At 43.6% G+C, this 19,227-nt stretch overlaps 1 protein-coding gene across 1 annotated transcript in view; it reads right to left on the bottom strand.

The window, feature by feature from the left end:
- The window catches only part of LOC146796676 (uncharacterized), a 208,743-nt gene that overhangs the window by 18,333 nt on the left and 171,183 nt on the right, over window positions 1-19,227 (bottom strand). The window contains exons 45-50 of the mRNA XM_085629355.1: window positions 18,368-18,486; window positions 14,889-15,041; window positions 12,813-13,021; window positions 10,890-10,987; window positions 5,265-5,383; window positions 2,183-2,350 (exon numbers count right to left, since the gene is read on the bottom strand). Of these exons, the coding sequence (XP_085485481.1) occupies window positions 2,183-2,350; window positions 5,265-5,383; window positions 10,890-10,987; window positions 12,813-13,021; window positions 14,889-15,041; window positions 18,368-18,486 (866 nt within the window). The remainder of the gene's footprint in view (window positions 1-2,182; window positions 2,351-5,264; window positions 5,384-10,889; window positions 10,988-12,812; window positions 13,022-14,888; window positions 15,042-18,367; window positions 18,487-19,227) is intronic.

Below are 19,227 nucleotides of genomic sequence, written 5' to 3'. Positions count from 1 at the left end.
TTCCGCGGAGAACGCGAAATTGCTCAAAAGTCTGCTTTCCGCGATTTAGCGAAATTTTTGCTTGTTCGCGTTCTCAAAATGCATGTTCACGAGATATTTCTCCTCGAGCACGCAAACAGCAATTGCGAACAGGAAAAAAGCATCGCGAACAAGCAATTCCGCGTGTTCGCGGAATTTCTGCGTGTTCGCGGAGATTTTTTACCGTTTCGCGGAGATTTGCGTAACGCAATTACGCAAATTCCGCCCACCCCTACTTAAGACCTGGCTCTTCCCAGAAGCCTGATAGCCGCTTTCTCTCCTGTAGCATGAGTAATCGATTGTATTGTCAGAGCGCCAGGATACCCGTAGGGTGACAGTCTGCGCTATATAAGTGAATATACAATACAATATACAATACAATGAAGGGGTGGAGGGAAGGTGTTCACTGGCAGAATGTAGGGGTGCTTGTATTTGTGGAATTATTGCTGCTTGCTGGGGCCTTGGGGGAGAAGGGGTTTGATCAGATAAACAAAATAGCTAGTGGCCACTGGTATCCTCCTAGTGCTGACCCTCCTCCTACAGCTACCTGCCTTGTAAAGAGCGATTTATGGCGGCCATTTTGTGGCAGCACCAGGAGACTTTGGAATTCCCAGTTTTTGGAGCTCAAACTCATTTTAAGGGCATTTTAAATCTTGTTCCCCTGACTCCAACCTCCCAGATGTCTGAATCATTGGCTTCACTCTGCTTCAAATGTTTCTCCCAAACAAGCTTGATTTCCCTTCTTTTTATGCATTAATTTCTCTCTTCCAGGGATGGCCTTACTTTAATTTCAAAGTCCGTGTTTGGCCCTTTCCTTCTTGTGTTGCTTCCTTCCCTGTCCTCTCTTTTTAACAGAGGTACTTTTCTTACAGACTGAGCCATGTTCTAGATTGCTCATTGATTTTTTCCTGTATCTGAGGTCTCTGGCTTCTAATTAGAATGCCATAGTGCAAAGCACTCAAACACCAGCAGATCACCTTAGCTCTATTTAAAACTGTGCTATAAATAATAATCTTCAAATAATACGTTTGTCCAGAAGTGACAGACCAAGTGCACCCATTGTCCACTTGAGTGCACGAATCTACATCTTGGACCCTTAATGAAATTGAAGGTTAATACAGATCTTTGAGCCTGATGTATAAAACAATGGTTGCAATTTGTTTGTGATCTGACCTAAGTAGTAATAGTTTGGTTTGCAAACTTTTCACGCAATCTGAACTACCTCATGAATATTAATGAGCTAGGTTGCAAATTGTGACTTAATCTCATTGGATGCCATTCAAGGGATAGTAGCCTCTGGGAATCAGCAAAATCTCAGACCACCATGTCTGTAAGCACATTTAAATAAAGTAAACTTTTTTGCTTAAATGGAACCCATCATCCTTAATGTTATAATCTTAATGGACATGGTGGGTGTTTAAAAAAAAAAGTTTACTTTTGAAAAAAAAGCCTACCTTCCAACAAGCTTTTCTATTATTTCCCAAAGGGGAAGGGGTTCTTTTTCGGACCATTTTCCCTTTTAAAAATGGTTTACCTCTCAAACTTGAGGGTATGCAATTTTTCAATGTTTGGACTAGTTTGTTGAGACAAAACACTTATACGTCTCCTAAACAAAAAATTCTATTTGGAGGGAATTCCTACAACATGGTCCTTACAATACTGATTTCTTGAGGAGTTGATATTCATTTACTGACTTTCAAAACAGGGTTTGTACATTAAAAATGTTTTTATGGTTGCAAACAATTCGAATTGCGGTCTGTGACCTTAAAAACAATTTTGAACATCAGGCCTTAGAGCCTAGCTTAGATTCCAGCTGTGTTCACTTCACCTCATTTTTTCTTTTTAGTATCTTTATTTGCATTTTGTCAAACATACAGATTACATGTAGGGGGGAGATATGGAGAAGGCAAGGTAAAGGGCTGGGATGAGATATGGAATGGGTGTTCACCTCATTAATTATTATGAACAATGCGTTTGTTTCATAGAGCATTGCAGACCATGAGGCGTCACCTACATCTCAGACTCAAGGATGCTCCAGCCTGACTAAAATCACAGGATCACTTTATGCCTCCTCACCACAGTCCTACCTCTAATCGTACCTGGTACCTCCAGATTTTAAATACCACAGGAGCTACAAAACAAGATGTGTTCTGTACTTGCTTACCACCAATACTCTCGCTCTCATTTCATCCAGGAAAATGCTCAAGAACGAAATGTCCTGCATCTTCACTGAGCTAAACACAAGACTAATTGCAGTGGCATTGGAGATGATGGAGCTTTGTACTGCCAAACTGGAGATCTGGCTGGCAGTGAGAATGTCATAGCAGTCCTCCTACAACATAAAACACAGATTGTTAGGCTTGGAATAATACTCAACCATATGACTGCTACTCTTGTGCACAGATGGACACACGCATACCAACCACACACATTCCTCACTTACAATTCTTTACAGGCAAACACACGAACTACACGCATCTGATATTTCAACATCTACAATCTACACATCCCTACACAAAAGGCACGAACACAACACGCCCATCTCACAACTTCTAATTTACCTACTTAATTCCCAATGGTAAAACAGATTCATGAAGCACACTAATGTCTAGTGAATTTGTAAAAGAACAGTACATCTAACCCCTCATTCAACAAAAAATACATTAGGAACACCTGAAATCACGTTAGAACATTTCATCGTCATATGTTGTTTCTTTTGGAATATCCTGGACTTTTATGCAGATGTGGATGGACCCTTAATTACGGAGGTATCTTCTTAAAGTTTTTAACTATTTTGAAGCAGGCTGTCCGTATTCTAGTGTGTGTCTTTTCCAAACTTTTTGTGACGTTCCTGTGGCGATAGGGGATTCGCCTTACTTACAAGGTTGCTTTAAGCCACTTAACGTGGCTTAACGTCACCTAGTAAATAAGGCCCCCTTTCATGATAGACTTAGCGTGATAGGGGTGGTCAATGGGTTGTGGTGAGCATTCCACCGCAACACCCATTGATTTTGACGCTGCTCCCTATTTACAAGGGTGACGTAAATAAATTTAAAACCAGGGAAAACCTGGTCTTAACATGGTGCTTTATTTCCCCTTGTTTTTGTGGTTTCTATGTGTGCTGCATTGTGCAGCACACATAGAAGCAGCAAATTGCCATGAATGAAAACAATCATTAAAAAAATGACGATTTGCAACTTCTATGTGTGCTGCACAATGCAGCACACATATGAGTTGCAAATTGCCATTCTGGATTGTTTGTGTGCAGGAAGGGACACCTTCCTGCACATAAACAATCATTTACTCAACGCAGGCACCCTTGCACTATGGTGCAAGGGTGCCTGTGTTGGCGCCTGGCAGCTGAATCGAGAGCCAGCGCAGGGAGAAACTCAGGGAAGTGCTGTATTATTGTAAATACAGTGCTCTCCTGCGTTTCTAAAGTGACGGAGCACGGTGTTAGCAATTTTGGGGCAAATCAGCGCTCTGTCGCTTACTTGTAAATATGCCCCTTAGTTTCATGAGTTATGTCAATTCACAAAACTTCCCAATAATATGTTTGCAAACCTGTGCAGCAGCATGCTCCTTAACATTTGAAGTAATTCGTTTTTTTGTGTATGCATTTCACCTGTATGAAAGATGCTCACAGTATAGTTCATGGCAGAGGAAAGGAACCACCACTGTGTAATGTATAATTTTGTTTAGTTTCTCAATAGAGAAAATGATTATCTCCATGGAAAACCTATTTTGCTATACCCCGCAAAGTGTGGGACAGTTCCCTTTCTCTTCAGTTCCCCCTGTTGTGTAAACTTACCACCATTGCCAGAGGGGTACAGTGGGCATTGACAAACTTGCAAGGCAAACTACCCCTTGATCAGTTCCCTGCCCACCCCTTGCATGGGATTTGCTACTGTGTAATGTCTTGGGGACCAAGGGTAACATTATGCGGAATCAGCCCGGACTGGCATTATCAGGCATCAGGTATTTTCCCGATGGGCTGGGAGGTTGAGGCTGGTTGCGCTTGTAAATAAACAATACAAAAAAATGGTTTAAAGCGTGCTTTAAAACCATTTGTTTTTTTAAATATTTTGGTGGTTTCTATTTCATGCAGGCACAAACTTGGCCAGCTTGTCCCCAGCAACAAAACCGCCCCCACTAGCAGTGAAACCAGCTTCCACCCTGCCAGACCACCAGCGAAAAGCTGCCCTCATTCACTCCATGCAGTATGGGGGCTGCTCTGGCATAATTTGCCAGGGCTAGTTTTGGTGCCCAGTCTGGCTCTGGGCAGAATTAATGAATCAACATGTGCATGGTCCCATTTTGTGAATACCTAGCAGATGTAGATGGAGCCGTGCTCAATTGTAAAAGTACAAGGTTGGTATTGTGTGTAAAAAGCGGAATACAAAAGAAGAGAAAACAGCAGAAGGACTACACCATGGAATTAAGTGACAGGGGCACCAATATTAAACAATCTGGAAATACATTTGGAAATGATTGGTTTATTAATAAGATTATAGGAAACCATTTCTAAAATATTGTACATGTTTTCAGAGTTTTGTGGGACTAACTAGCAACAAAATTTGCTGGTCATTACTTGAAACTCCATCAGCCCCCCCCCCCCCGCCACCAGCAAAAGGCTGCTAGATACATTTATTGAAAACGGGGCGCGTATGTTAATGAGCAGAATGCTTTCCAGTAATGCCAGAAATGTTCCCATGCTCTAAGAAGAAAACATAGTCTTGCTGGTACGTCATTTTTTCCCATATTAATGATGTGATGCACCGGTGGCGCAATGGCTTGTAAATAATAAGTCCCAAAGTCTGTAGTTCGATTACCAGACATCTAACCTTTTCCAGAACATCACCAGTAAATTTCAAACAGGGGTTTTCAAGATCCAGATCCATGCCACATTTTCAGGATTTCCACATATGATAAATTTACATACAATACATCTAAATGCTAATTATTTACTGTGGTTGTTGACTGATTCTGGCATATCTCTGACCACGTGGACCTCTCAGTTGATAACCCTGCTTTACAATGGAAAAGCAGATAAGGAAAGAGGGGGAAATAGACCTAGGCGCATAGAAAGAGAGAGAAAGGGAAAGGGAAAAAGAAGGGAGAAGTAAGGGAGACCAACAGGTAAACAAAAAGTGGGTTGTGAATGAACAACAGTGAATTACTGTGATGGATTTGTGATGGCCATAAAATGGGCGGAGTAAGTGATGCTTATAACGGGGATTACTTACCCCTCTGAAGTCTTCCTTTAAGCTTGTGAAAGTATCCACTGTGAACTCATTGGAAAACTTTCCAAAATACGTCGTCAACCACACTCTGTCATTAGCGGCAAGAGAAGTGCACGCATAGGCTGCGGAGGCAATGAGAGAAACCGGAATTAAATGGAGCAATCTTTGTGCAGTGGCAATGGTGTGGGCTTTTTTGTTTTTGGGGTTAGAGAGTTGATGTTCATATTCCCTGTCGCAGTGAATTTGTTATTTAGTTTAGTTAATTATTTTAAAATTTAATTATTTAATAATCTCATAAAACCAGAACAAAACAGACAGTGGATCTCATCAAGCAGCTACCCCACAATTTTCAACAGACCCTTTTAGTTATCTCAGTGGCCCAGTCCAAGACTATACAAAGTGTAAACACCATCACCTGTTCATAAAATGCTATGCTTCAAATGGCTAAGCCGCCATCTTTGTAAGGTATAACTGGCTATGGAGGGAATAGGAAAGGTGAAATAATAATGGCAAATTTAAATTTAATTTTGATTATCTCGGGCTTTTAGAAATCCCACCAACCTCTTAAAATTGTCCTATTTATCTACAAGAAGTCTAAAGCTGCTATGCCTATTATAAAGTCTCATTTACAACAAATACTGTTGCACACCGTACCTCTATGTGCTGAAGCATTCTTAAATACCCGCAGGGGTTCAGGTGCCACCTCTACCTGGGTAAAAGCATATTATTTCCGGAGCATCTCCACTCTTCTCCATGATGAATACCATAAACAGACGATGACACCCTGAGCCAACATTCCTGTATCACCACTTGAAGCTCCTTCCAATTGGCACTTGTCACCAAACAGAGATTCAGAAAAAAGGAGGATCATTTCCTTTTTCAGAATGGCTGGACTTTTTGTATGGAATTCTACAATTTGGGATTTGTAAGTGCTGCTCCAATTGTGCCACCCACCTTTCCCCATCTGGGGAGTGAGATTGCTTGACAGAAGGGAACTTGTATGCCTTCTTAGCTCGTTTGTCTCCAGGATGCCTGGGTGTGAGCGACACTGAGAAAAGCACGTTTCCATGGCTTCTAACACGACCATGTCAGGTGGCACCACGATGAAACCTAACACTCTGCCCTACTGCCCAGTGACAACAGGTCAGTGTTGCAAAGTCATCCTGTGCCCTGGGCACCCTCCAACCTTTTGCAGACTGATACTGGTGGTAACTGACTCTGACCCTGGGCTCTGCCTACCCTGGCCCAGGGCCAGTGCTATGCTGAAAAAGACACTTAAAATACATTAGGATACACTATGGCTTAGGGTACCCCTGTGATTGGTATGACCACCCCCATAAGGCCCTAGTACATAATAGGGCAGGGGGATTGGAACAACCTTAAAGTCACTAGTATATAATAGGGCATGGCAGTTTAAAGGCCAGCAACCTTTCTGCACTTGCATGTGCGCACTGCTGAAGCCTGGGGTCAGTTTGAGAGCAGCCCTGTGTTGCAGGATTGCTTTTAAAATGCAAATTGTGCCCAAACTTTTGTGTTTGGGGTGCTTACAAATTGATAAACTACAATGTTGGGGCATATTAAATACCCCCAGGGTCTCCCCTAGGTGTCCCAGGGATGGGGGGGGGGGGGGGTTTGGGGGACAGGTATCTATAAGGAGGACCCTTATAAAATGAGTTTTATATGCCCTGGGTTTAGTGAAATTGTACAGTTCACTCCCCACATTGTTGTAAAGTGCTTCCCAAAAGCGACTTTTGTACTAGGAGCACTATGAAGTGAGGATCTGCAATATTTTCATATATTCAGAGCCTCTAAAGTCTTTCCTCCTAGGTTTTCCAGGGGTAGGGTCCTGTAGGTATAAGCAGGGTCCTTATAAAACATGTTTTATAGGCCCTGGTATTGGAGAAATTGCCCAATTAATTTTTCCATTGCAGATCCCCAGCCCAGAGGTTAACATTGCAAGAGGTTATTAATTAATAACTGGAGAATGGAAAGCCATAAAACTAGGATCAAGGGATTCAGTATAATGGTAATCATAAATCCAACAATATGGTATTTTTGAATTTATTCTAAAATGTACAGACGAGAAGTTATAAGACATTCTTGTCTGTAAGCCAAAATTCAGCCCTCTAGTGCTCTGCCTTGATTGGTCAGATATAAGTGGATTAGCCTGGCTGCTTTGAAGAGATGATAAATGAACCCTGGGGTTTGGAAGCCTTTCTGGGATGAGAGGTTGCTGGACATAGGAATGCCAGAGCCAGGGGGAGGGGTAGTAAATAATGCTCTTCAAGAGAAGGAGGAGACAAGCGGGAGAACCCAGTTTCATTTGCACCTCTCCCCTCTGCCCCACAGACAGATGTGTGGATTAAGGAGGAATTCCCAGATGTAAGGGGAGTGGACCTATGCATATGAAGCCATCCTGTAGGCTGGGTTAGTTAGTTCTGCTCCCTCTGCTGGAAAATCAGCCATGATGAATTTTGGAGAAATGGTGCTCTCTGGGAGAATATAATGCCACACTTTAGAGGATGTGGTCATACTATGGGGTGTTGCCCTGCACCTGATTGGACAGGCGTGACCTGTGCTTGACCCAGAGAACTTGGAATAAGTATCTGAGAGGGACAGAGCCTCTTAGATCTGCAGTTTGGACCTTGAGAGAGGAAGGGTCACTGCTGAGGAGTTACATTGTGCACCAAGCAGGCCCTGCACTTTGAAGATTGTGCCTGTTGCACAATCTGGTACTACAGCCCTGGGGCTACATTGCTTCAAAAGGACTAAAGAGTGGACTCCCTGAAAGCTACAGGTCAACAGAGCTCACCTGGACCATCACCACCAAGAATCCCCAGCCTGGAGAACTACCAGTGAATTTGTAAGGGTTTTGACCCAAGTAGATTGTGGGAACTGAAGATTCAAACTTTCAAGGACTATCTTGGAGATACGAGACCCTTAGAGAAATGTTGGTACACTGTGAGACCTTTAGGGAACTTCTGGACAAAGTTCCAGAAGTTTTGAGAAGTTTGGGGCAACTTTGACAAAAAGCTCCATAAGTGGACCAACTCGACCTGGCCAGCCAAGCTGGCGACCGTCAACCGCGAGCCGGCTTGCCGTCCAGGTTTGTCCCACTCAAAAGCTCTGGAGGTCCGACTTCAACAATTTGACCTGGAGTAGGTGGAAACCCAAGCCGGTGAACCCTCACCAAAGCTGGCCTGGTGAACATAGAAAAGTGGAAAAGGTGACCGGGACCAACCGCGAGAGCCAAGTCGCTCACCTTGAACCGGGAGCCAGCCTGGATCCCTGGTTCGTCCCGCTGGAAAGTTCCGGAGGTCGGACTTCCAAACGTTTGACCAGGAACTCATTACAAGGCAAGCTGGCAAAACCTCACCAAATCCAGAGTGGCTGAGAGCTTCAAGGGACCCCCAGAAGAAAAGCTCCCAAAAAAGTTAGAAAGTGAAAACTTTGACCGAGACCTACCGTGAGGGGAAGCCAAGCAGTGCTCCATCACGGTGGGCTGAAACTTTGGCTTTGACCTGGTCTAGCACAACCAGATGTCCCTATAGGCACTATCGGTTTGTATGTGCTATATAGTGCTAAATCTTTAAAAATGCATTTATCCAGTTCCCTACATTGGATTATTTTCATTTTGGTGTCATTTTAAAGATAAAAATATTTTCTATTTTTATAAATTGGTGTTGGATTTTTATTTTGTGTGGGGTCTTAATTATTTACTGAATTTGTGATTTTAAATGCTTTTCATACCTGTCTTTGAAGTTAGGCCTGCCTCTTCGTAGCTAAGCTTCCAAGGGTTGAGCATGGGAATCATTTCCTAAGACCTGTACTGAGCGCTATATTGGGGTATTGGCCTTATTACTAGGGGCTGATATACATTTGCCTCTACTAATAACCCACTTTTCAACAGTCGTACACCCAACCCTGGTGGTCAACCTCTGATCTCACCTCCTACTCAACAAAACCCACCAGCCACCCTCCCTCCAGCTGCAGCACCAATAGGCTTTCTCAAGGACTCTAGGCTTCAATCCTCTACATGCAGTATCATATTGCTTCAGAAATCTTCTCCATTTTGCACATCTTTTTTAGGATGGGTGCAACACTGCCATTATCCTTTTTTGCCTCTGTTCTGAAGTACTAGTAGAGGTATCTTTCTCTTTTCCACCGCCTGGTGGGGCTGAAAAATATATTTGTTACCTCTCTGTCTGCATTATCTGCCATGGCATTGTGCTCATAAGATCTTCCACTCATTACAGGTTAGCTGGATTCAATATCAATCTGCTGACACTTGCTGCTACTCCCAGGGAGTATCTCCTTACATACCCCTGTCACCAGCCACAAGGTAGACCATGGTTATCTGAAATGACATCCTCGTCTGTTAAGCCACTGTCTTCCTGTACCCTCATGGACTATATGGATTCACTCCTGCCTGTGGTGCAAATCTGCAAGTTAATATGCTGTTTATAAAAGTACTGCTTATTACGGTTGATGAGACTACCTTAAAGATGATGATTCAAGGGGTAAATAAAGTGATGTATGAGGGTGGTGAGTGTGAACTTCAATGTGCAAGCAAATTCGAATTTAGTTCTGAATTGAAGAGGGAGAATCTAATTTTCAAGTGTGCCAAACTGCATGTATACAACCCCTGGGTGTGCATGTAGTGCAAGATGCAAAATATTAGGTGGTTCGAAGATAATGCCTAGTAGAGAAGTTGTTTGTGGGTCATATCCAGGGGTGTACTGGAATGTAGCAGAATTGAAAGTTCCGTAGGTTGTATATTGCTAGGCTAACCTTGTCATGCGTCAGCCAATGTGAGAGGGACATTGACTAACTCATGGAGAGGACGAGTAAGTTATACTTGCCGATCCCACACCACTCTGTGATGAGTGCAAAAATAGTGGTGTGCTGCTTCACCCTATGGCACTTACGGGCTTAAACCTAAAGCCCCTTGGGTCGACCCTCTCAGTGATGCTATTCTATCACTCATATTCAGGTGCAGGATCCTCACAGGCTTTGCTGGATTAGTGATGTCACTTCCAGAAGGGCTTTGACATCTTCAGCCTGGCAAATCTTGGCTGAATGGCTGCCAAGCATTTATACATGTTAAGCGCTGGGCTGCCCAACCTTGGCATGATGAGTGTCTGTCAGGCTGGCCTTCACTCAGTCTGAGAGAGGCTTATCACACATTAGAAAATAACGGGGTTGACGGTCAGAGATCTGCCACCCGCACTAGTGGACCACCATTGCAATGAGGGCTTCTGCCTGTATGAGCACTCTCATCTTCCGACAACTCTACCCGTGGCCGGACCTTCTACCCAGGGCCTCTCTCACTGGTTGGGAGGACCAACACACTGCTACACCGCTCTTGCCACTGCTGTAGCTGTTTTAATGTATGTTTTTGGAATTTCACACTAATATTGCAGATGCTTTGTCATTCAGTATAAGGGAAGCTTACATTGCAGCAGATACACTTTCCAAGCGTGTTCATGTGTGATTCCTGTACTGCTGTCCATGCCGTATCTGTCCAACTAGGCTAGGGTAGGTTTTACTGCTGAAGACCAGGTTGTACTTGAACTCTGTGCTATGGAAGTGCCAAAAAATAAGGGCGTGGTCAATGCCAGCTTTTACCTGTATTGGACTTCTGCACGGTAAGAACTGACACAATGAAGTCCAAAATGGCCTCCGGGTGGTCAAACACCACAGGTGCTTGGCTGAGAACGTGTACTCTGCAGAGATGGATGAAAAAAGAAACAGGCGATTAGAATTCATGTTGTCTCTCCCTCTGCTGCTTAGGCAGTGTAATCACTCTACACTGTGTTTAAAGTGACTAGCCCCCTGAGGGGATGGTCGAGGTGACCTTGTTGAGGCCCCGAAATGTGTAATCCTTTCATGGGGGGGCTCCAAGTGGGCATAGGTTACTATTCAGTCATGCTGCTACAATCAGACGAATTCCTTCCTGCTGTCACACACATGAATTCATACACCCTGATCCATCATTGTGAGGACAGGGGCGTAATGGGCAGGGGCGCACCCAACTCCTAATGCCCTGCTCCAACCCTTATGGTTAAGTGAGCCCAAGGCTCAAGAATATCTGTGAGATATGGAATACCCAGGGGGCCCCTTCTTAACATTCTTTGGGGGGGGGCATCATTATGCGTTACTCTACTGAGACAGGGAGGGACCACAGCAACAAAATGTGTGCAACTCTTCAGTTTTCATGGAGGAGAGGTCAAGTTCCAAGTAATTAGAAAAGCTCAATTCGTTTGCGCCTCTCTACAAAGCCGGGCTGTGTAGCTTGACTGGATAAAAACTGAAGCGGTGTGCCCTGGCAACAGTGTTTCCAAGAGGAAGTGCTCTGTCCTATTGCCATTTTTGGGGGAAACGTGGCCCATAACATGCACGCACACAACAACACATTCACGTGCTTGCATATGTAGACACACACACATACTAAATATGCAAACCTAAACTATAAGAAAAAACATCTATTTAACAACAAAAACCCCATCCATTTCCTTATCACCGCCACACTTTTGTTAAAGTAGCTTGCACTGGTTAAGGCAAATCTCCACATGATCTATGATCCAGATCCCCTCAAAATGACAAAACTAACTGCCATGTGAACCAGAGTTTGAACGCCTTCTGTTATCTAATGCATTCTTTAGTCGTCTGTGTGCCAGCCGCGGCCGGTGCAGGTAAAAGCGATGGGGCGGTGAGGCTGGGTCGGAGGGTGGATTTCGACGGACAATGACAAGGGAAAATGTTATGAATAATAAATGTTCCCTCCTCGTCGTCTGTCAAAATCCCCCCCCCCCCACACACACACCCTACCCCACTGCTTTTACCTGCACGGGCTCCAGCTGTTAGCAGCCAACACGACCCCTGCAATTTAAAGAGCCAACATTACATGTCGGAATCGCAGAGAGCTGCTCTTTGGTCTTGTAGTGCCGATACATCCTTGGAACCACTGCTTAATTTGTTTATAAAACTCAGATGCACTACCCTTTTCCTAAGAGCCTGCACTGTCGAATTTCATGGCTGCCTCGTCTTGTTTCCACCTCATGCCTCTATTCCACCACTCCACACTTCTAGACTCATTATATCGATCTAGCAGGTTCCTTTCCATCTCTGCTTTCTCCCATTGTCTCTGTTTTCCTTTCTATATCTTCCTCCCTCTCTCTCCTGCTAATATTCTGTGTACGCATCACGTGCTGTCACCAGCACAAATTAGGCACTGCCTATAACCCATAAAGCACCTACTTGCAAAGCATGATCCCCTGACCACAAAGCTGATCCCTTTTTGCTTGCCCCCATCTGTTGTGGAAGAGGTGTGAGGCAGCGGCTAGGGTGCCTGACGCCGGACTACAGGGTTCACTGTTTGATCCCCGGTGGCAGGTTAGCCCAGCACCATGTGACTCTGGGCAATAGCTCGTTTAATCTTCCCGACGGCCCCCAGCACTGGGACACCTCTTCGGAGGTAGCTGTGCGCTTTACAAATACTGATATTTAATTTCCTTTTATGAAATGACCAGGGATCGCCTTTGTACTTACATGGCTGCAAGATGACTGCACGACAGGTCTATAGGAAGGGATCCCAGGACCTTTGCGTTGATGCTGATAATGAGGTAGCTTAGCTTGTTCTGGAACCACTCCGTGTAGTCACTGGCCTGGAATGTCAGCAGCACAGGACCTATGCGGCAGAAGATGCCCTCTAGAAGTATTCTCCTTACATCTGCGTTTGTCAACTTGGTCACTGAGGCCTGAAATTAAAGGGACAATGCAAAGAATGTAACTTTTTAGATTTGCAAACAGCTAAAAACAGGAAACAATCAGTCTCATTGACCTTTCAGGATAAAGAAAAATCCTGGTTATCCAGACTCCCCCGTGCGGTCGTCTGCCTCAGAGGATGGGTGACGCAGCTAATGCTGTCAAGATCCCAGAATTCGTTAAGAGTTTTATATAGCACACTCTCAACCCAAAGGTATCGGAGAACTTTACATGAGCACCAGTTGCGTTACACATTCATTTTAGGTAGACCCAGGGAGATGAAGTGATTTGCCCAGAATCACAGGACGTTGAGCATCCCTGCCGAGACTCAAACCCGGTTGCCCTGCTTCAAGGTCGACAGCTCTAGCCGTTAGGCCACATTCTGGTTGATTGCAGCTAAGAAGGGGACTGGGAGTCCAGGGATCATGGGAGGAACAAGGCATTGGGAAATTGTGAGGTTTTAAATTATCGCAATTGCAAAAGAAAACGTGAATCTGGGTCTGCAGCCATCATCTTGTCAAAGGTAATAGGCCTTAGATGGCTGCCTAACACTAGAGAAGTGGGGAATATCATAAGGGGTGAAAAATACCCTTTTTTGTCCTCAGTCAGCCACTTCATCCTGAGACATATTTAAACGTAGGTGTATGCTTAAGCGAAGCTGATCCTACTACAAGACAATAGGTATTTAAGTTTATTTTACATAGAATATTCCTGGGCATTAAAGCAAAATGGTAGGCCTTTGAGCACCTTACAATCAGATATCAAAATTGCACTTGTATAATAAAGATTTTGAAATTTAACCAAATAGGATTATCTAAAATTGTTGGATTTTGTGCATTTCCGAGACGTACCAGTACTCATTCTACACAAGGGGTGTGAGGTTTTTGTGAGTGTGAGGCGAGAGGATGGAAGTAGGGGCAGTGGAAGATGTCTTTCCGGAATATAAAATGTTTAATAGTGAAATTTTAATGTTGAGTTTTTGGAACATTAGAACTGTCACTGCAACAACTGACAAATATGAAAAAAATCGACAGCTAAGTACCAAAGATCTTTTTTAATTAGATTTCCCCAGCAATAATGCGACTTAAACTGGATTTCAAATTTACCTGAAAGGCAACAATCAGTGCTTAATTTGTAAAATATTAAGTGCTGTGGCCCAACATTTCTCTCTGAAACCCACCGGTGTCAGTGTGCAGAATACCAAGGCTGCCTAGTTTTAATTTCAACTCATGCCTCTTTCTTCAATCGCCATACTCTCCTTCTCCTCTTATCTCATTCCTACCAGTTCTTTTTCATCCCTGCTTTCCAGTCTTTCTCTTCTTCCTTCTTTCTCCCTTTGCTGCCATTTTCTCTCTATTTCGAATTCAAAGGCTGATGATGAAAAATAAGTTTCCAGTCCCAAAAAGGAGCACCAGTGGCCCTCACTGGCAACCACCGGCTCAAATTAGCAGCGATCCCTTAGTGCAGAGCATGTGTAAGGTCGAACAATTCATTAGTACCTGACCACGCCCAGAAGGCATCTTCTAAACTATTCAACACCCATTAACAATTTTCCTTGCGCAATGTAGCTGTAGTGGACTTGTTGTTACCGACAACAACTCTCCCTGGTGAATACAAATCCTCACCTTTAAATCAGAAAAGTTCAGTTTTTTTAAAGCACATATTCTGTGACAAACTATTTTAACTCGTGGGGCAAAAACGACCACAAGTGAAAACTCTTTTTTTCTGGGTGTGATATTTTACCCAACTCTGGTGTTAGTTAACTCCGGCAGCAATTGAAAAGGTCTGAGTCAGGTTAAGGGGTAAGGCCAACCTAATTTATTCCGATTTGTACAGAGAAACACAGGTGCTACTCTTTACCTGTTGTAACTGGGCATTGAATTCATCCAGGAAAGCGCCGAAACTGGTGGCAGCCACGGCTTCGATGACCTTGTCGGCTGCTGCAGAGTTCAGCCGGTCCGATGCCAAGTACTGGGCAAGTTGTTGTGGGGTCATCGCATGCAAGGCTGACAACTAAACAGCAACAACAAGAAACACGGTTATCGTCTAAGTGCTAAAGTCATGCACATTTGAGTGGACACAGGCACGTAAACCAGGTTTAGTAAGTACCAAAGCGATAGATTGCTCATAAAACACATCCCGAAATGGTGAGAGTCAATTTCACACACTGTATACCAGATTCAGTAAATAAATCAGGTTCTGTTTATCCGCTCACCTATCGGGCATGGGGGGGAGGGGTAGGGGGCAGGATTACAGCAATGAATACAGTTGCATACTTTCAATTTCCGATCTTTTTAACCTTGGGTATTAAAAACCTAGGGGGTTATTTATGAGCCTCTGCGTCACTTTTGCGCTGCCCGTTGCGTCACTTTTTGTGACGCAGCAGCGGCGTAAAATATGTGCCACGTTGCGCCCTATTTACAACGTGACACATCTAGGCAGATGCCCCACTTTGTAAAGCCCTGCGCCACATCATACCGGCGTCAGGTACAATGTATGCAGAGTGGGCGTTCCGATGTAAGAAAGCCTCGTAGAAGTGGAGGAGTAAAATCTAACGGACCTTCCCCTGCTTTGCTGGAGTTGCGTCATGCTTCAGGCACAACTCCAGCAATGCGTCAGTTTTGCGCTGACAGATACGGCAGTAATACTGAAGTATGAGTCATTCCTTGCAACATGAGTACAGTAAATATGACACATCCATCATGCCGCAAGGAGGGTGCAGTGAAAACTGCTGCATCGCTGTTTTCATGCAGCAATGCAACTGTTTTCATATAGAAGGCCCTTAGGGTATCAGAGTATGGTTGTCAGAATGGCATATGCTACATTAATGCAATGTCCTAAACACAATTATGGATGTGTAACAATGAATAAAAGGAATGTTTCCAGAAGGGTTCTGAGTGACATCGCATAGGCATGAAGTGCACTCTTGTGTCACTCAGAGTCCTAAGTTAAAAGAAACACCCCTGCTATACACTTTTATCCCCATCTATAATTTTGTGATATGTATGGCTTACCCAAAAGTGTCTGTCACTGCTTTCAGCTGCTATGGAGAGGAGTAATGGGGCGCCATTCATAACATGGCCTCCTACTGGTCCCAAAGGGCCTCTGGTCACCAAATCCCTCACAACCCATTGTGACTTCCCACTGCTTCTTTACTCTTCCAAAACTGTTCTCGCTGATCTCCAGATGCACACACTGACAGGATCTGAAAAGCCTGTAATAGCAGCCTGGAATTCCTTTATGACATTGCAAAAGTGGGGAAAAAATCCTGTTACACACAGTTGCGCTGACTAACTAGTGTTATAATCTGGGATTCAGGCCAGTGGCTCTCAGTAACAGCCATGCATAACAAAAGCATCTAGTCATGGTACTTAATAGAAACTCTTCACCCAATGGACCAAATAATTTGCAAACAATATTTAAGTCACAATTTTTATGCCAGACAATGTTTCTGCAAGTTATATTTTGACATACATTTGTCGTTCAACGCCTTACTCTGGCTTTTGTGATGTGAGTAATTTGTGCTTACTATGTAGGGGCTTTACAGACCCATCGAGAGCTGATGTGGCCAACCCATTGCCAAGATCCACAATAGCCTTTGGATAGGGGCTGTGTTCATACAATACTGGTATCATGCATATATGGTCCTTTTGTGAAATAAGGAAGAAACCGTACACTCATTAGATGGCTATTTCATGAGTGTGATCCCGACTTTACTTTGTGAACGGGGACGATTGAGTCCAGAGTTACTTGTAACCTTGATAGTATTTGCCGGACGGATTTGATCCCGATCACAAAACCATGGTTACGTGGAGTGATGGGATTTTATGTAACTGACTGCAAGACTTCTTCGGAGATCATGCCAACACTGGTCTATGAGCAAGTCATTGTCCAACTCTCTCCTTTGTTTTGAGTGGCAGAAGAAGCCAGGGCCTGGAAGATATGTTCATTATGTTTGTAAGAGGCTGTGGATAATCAATATATCAAATACTATTGAACCATGTATAAGATGCATTTTGATCGCACTTCTGTCCGAATTCCTGTGCTGTGCCCTTGTTATGAGTCAGGGGACGCAACTGCCAGATAGATTCCTACTCAGCTTAATCTGTGACCTTTCCTGTGTGTTTCAACACCAGACCCACTTTTTCAAGGTGGTAAGTTAACATGAGGCTTTGGCTGCAGTAGTAGCCAAGCCTCATCCCCACGCTCACACAGAATTCCTGCCATGTAACGCCCACACCTCTCGCCTGCTCATAGACTTATCTGCAGGAAAGCATTTGTGTGATTAAAAAATCTGTTTACAAGTGTTGAATCAAATTTTCTTAAATTGAAGACTGAGTTACAGTCCTACTTGCAGAAATTGAACATATATGGGACCATAGATTTCAGAATCCGAATATGTATCAAAACATAATATTGTGGAAGTCCACCAATAGTGCAGTGTGTCAGTGCTCAGACTTGAGTAGTGCAATACTGTGAAAGCAGCAAATGTACACTTCTAGGATTACTCCAGCACTTGGAGTACATTTAGATTTTTTTTGATCCTGTAAAGTAATCCATGAATGGTACGGGGAATCTAGGTAAATTGATTAATTCCAGGAATGCTCACAAGTGCAACCATGTGTATAACCCTGCATGCATAAATAGGATGCAACTTTTCATCTACCGTTTTGTGGTCTTGCTTGACAGCGCAGATGTCGCTAGACAATCATGTGAGAATCACCAGGGGAGGGCTTTGACGCCGCACTCATGTTGGGAGTCATGAGTACATGTTTTTGGGCAGGCATTTAGCACTTCCACAAAAAAATGCTCTCCACACAGCTGTGATAATTTTGCTTATTTATCCAGCTGTCTGAGCTTGATCTTTCAGAGGCACACACATGACAATGTAATGCTAATAAAGTATCTAAGCCAACTAGAAAATTAATGGTGTTTTCTTCAGGCTGCAGCGCAGATGGGAGGGGTGCAGTCATTTCTCCCGACCCCAATTCAATATTGAGGTGCGGACACACCGTATCTAAACCGGAAGTGCACTTCCTGCCTTTGACACTGGTAACTTTCCAACGAGTTTGTGAATATTCATCAACTTTTTAGGTCTAACTGCACAAAATGCCCATACATATGACCCTGTAGTAAATCTCAGTCCCGGATAATTCTGCCAATCCTGGCACCGTGAATCACGACTGGGATTATCTATGCGCTAAGGGGACATGTTGGCACTTAAGTGTACCTGGGTGTGAAAAGTGCTTTAAAATTAGTCAGTGTTTCTGCATCTAAATGTTCAGTGATGCTTACAATCAGTTGAGAAAATCACACATTTAAAAACAGGGTGTACATACCGGGTTGAAATTTTGATCCAGTGTGGTGAAATCACTATAAAGGCAGTAGTCGCTGAATGGGCCAAAGTTCATATTGATCCATTGGGCACTTCCATCACTATTTGTGGTGCAAGGGCTTCCTGTAGGAATAAAAACATAACAAGAATATTTGTTATTACCGAGTTCTGAAGATATATTTTGGAATTAATTACCCTTCCAAAACCAAGCCAGGACAGGCCTGGTGTTAACATAGTGCCTTGGAACACCTGGTACCAGCAACCTAGTGGCATTTGAAAAGTTAATTGTGGACAGTAACAGGAAGAGCAGTAAAACATCATCACAAGGTAAACCAGACTCTGGTCTGCGATGGAAACAACAGATCCATGTGAAGCCTGGCCTGGACCACTAAGCACAAAATGAGACCTTAACAATGCAGAATATGTGCCACATAAAACCAGTAACCCAAAGTGTAGATTTCAATGGTCAAGAAGAGATCACACATTTGTCCCTGGAATGTTGCATGCCTTTCATGAAGGGTTGGGTGAACGGCAGGTATCACTTATAATTCAGAACCGTTCACAAACTCCTGTTGGTGCAAAGGATTGGAACTTGGCCCTCTTCTCTTAATCAGAGCCAGAGTGGTTCAAAAAATAAATTTTGCATGAAACTTCATCTGCAGGTGAAGTTGAGCAAAGATCGCAAAAGTTTAGAACGTCACACAATATTGCCATCGGAAATGTATTTCTGTACATGATGCTGGATCGAACCCTGTATTTTTGGGTGTGCCACCACAGTATCGGATTTTTAATACTAAGCTACCCTAATATCAAAGAAAAACTACTGACTGCTAAAATATGAGTAGAATAGATTTAGGGCCTCAT

This window comes from Triturus cristatus, chromosome 10 (genome assembly GCF_964204655.1).
Source record: "Triturus cristatus chromosome 10, aTriCri1.1, whole genome shotgun sequence".
Classification (NCBI taxonomy): domain Eukaryota; kingdom Metazoa; phylum Chordata; class Amphibia; order Caudata; family Salamandridae; genus Triturus; species Triturus cristatus.
This window is presented reverse-complemented; position numbering and strand designations above follow the sequence as displayed.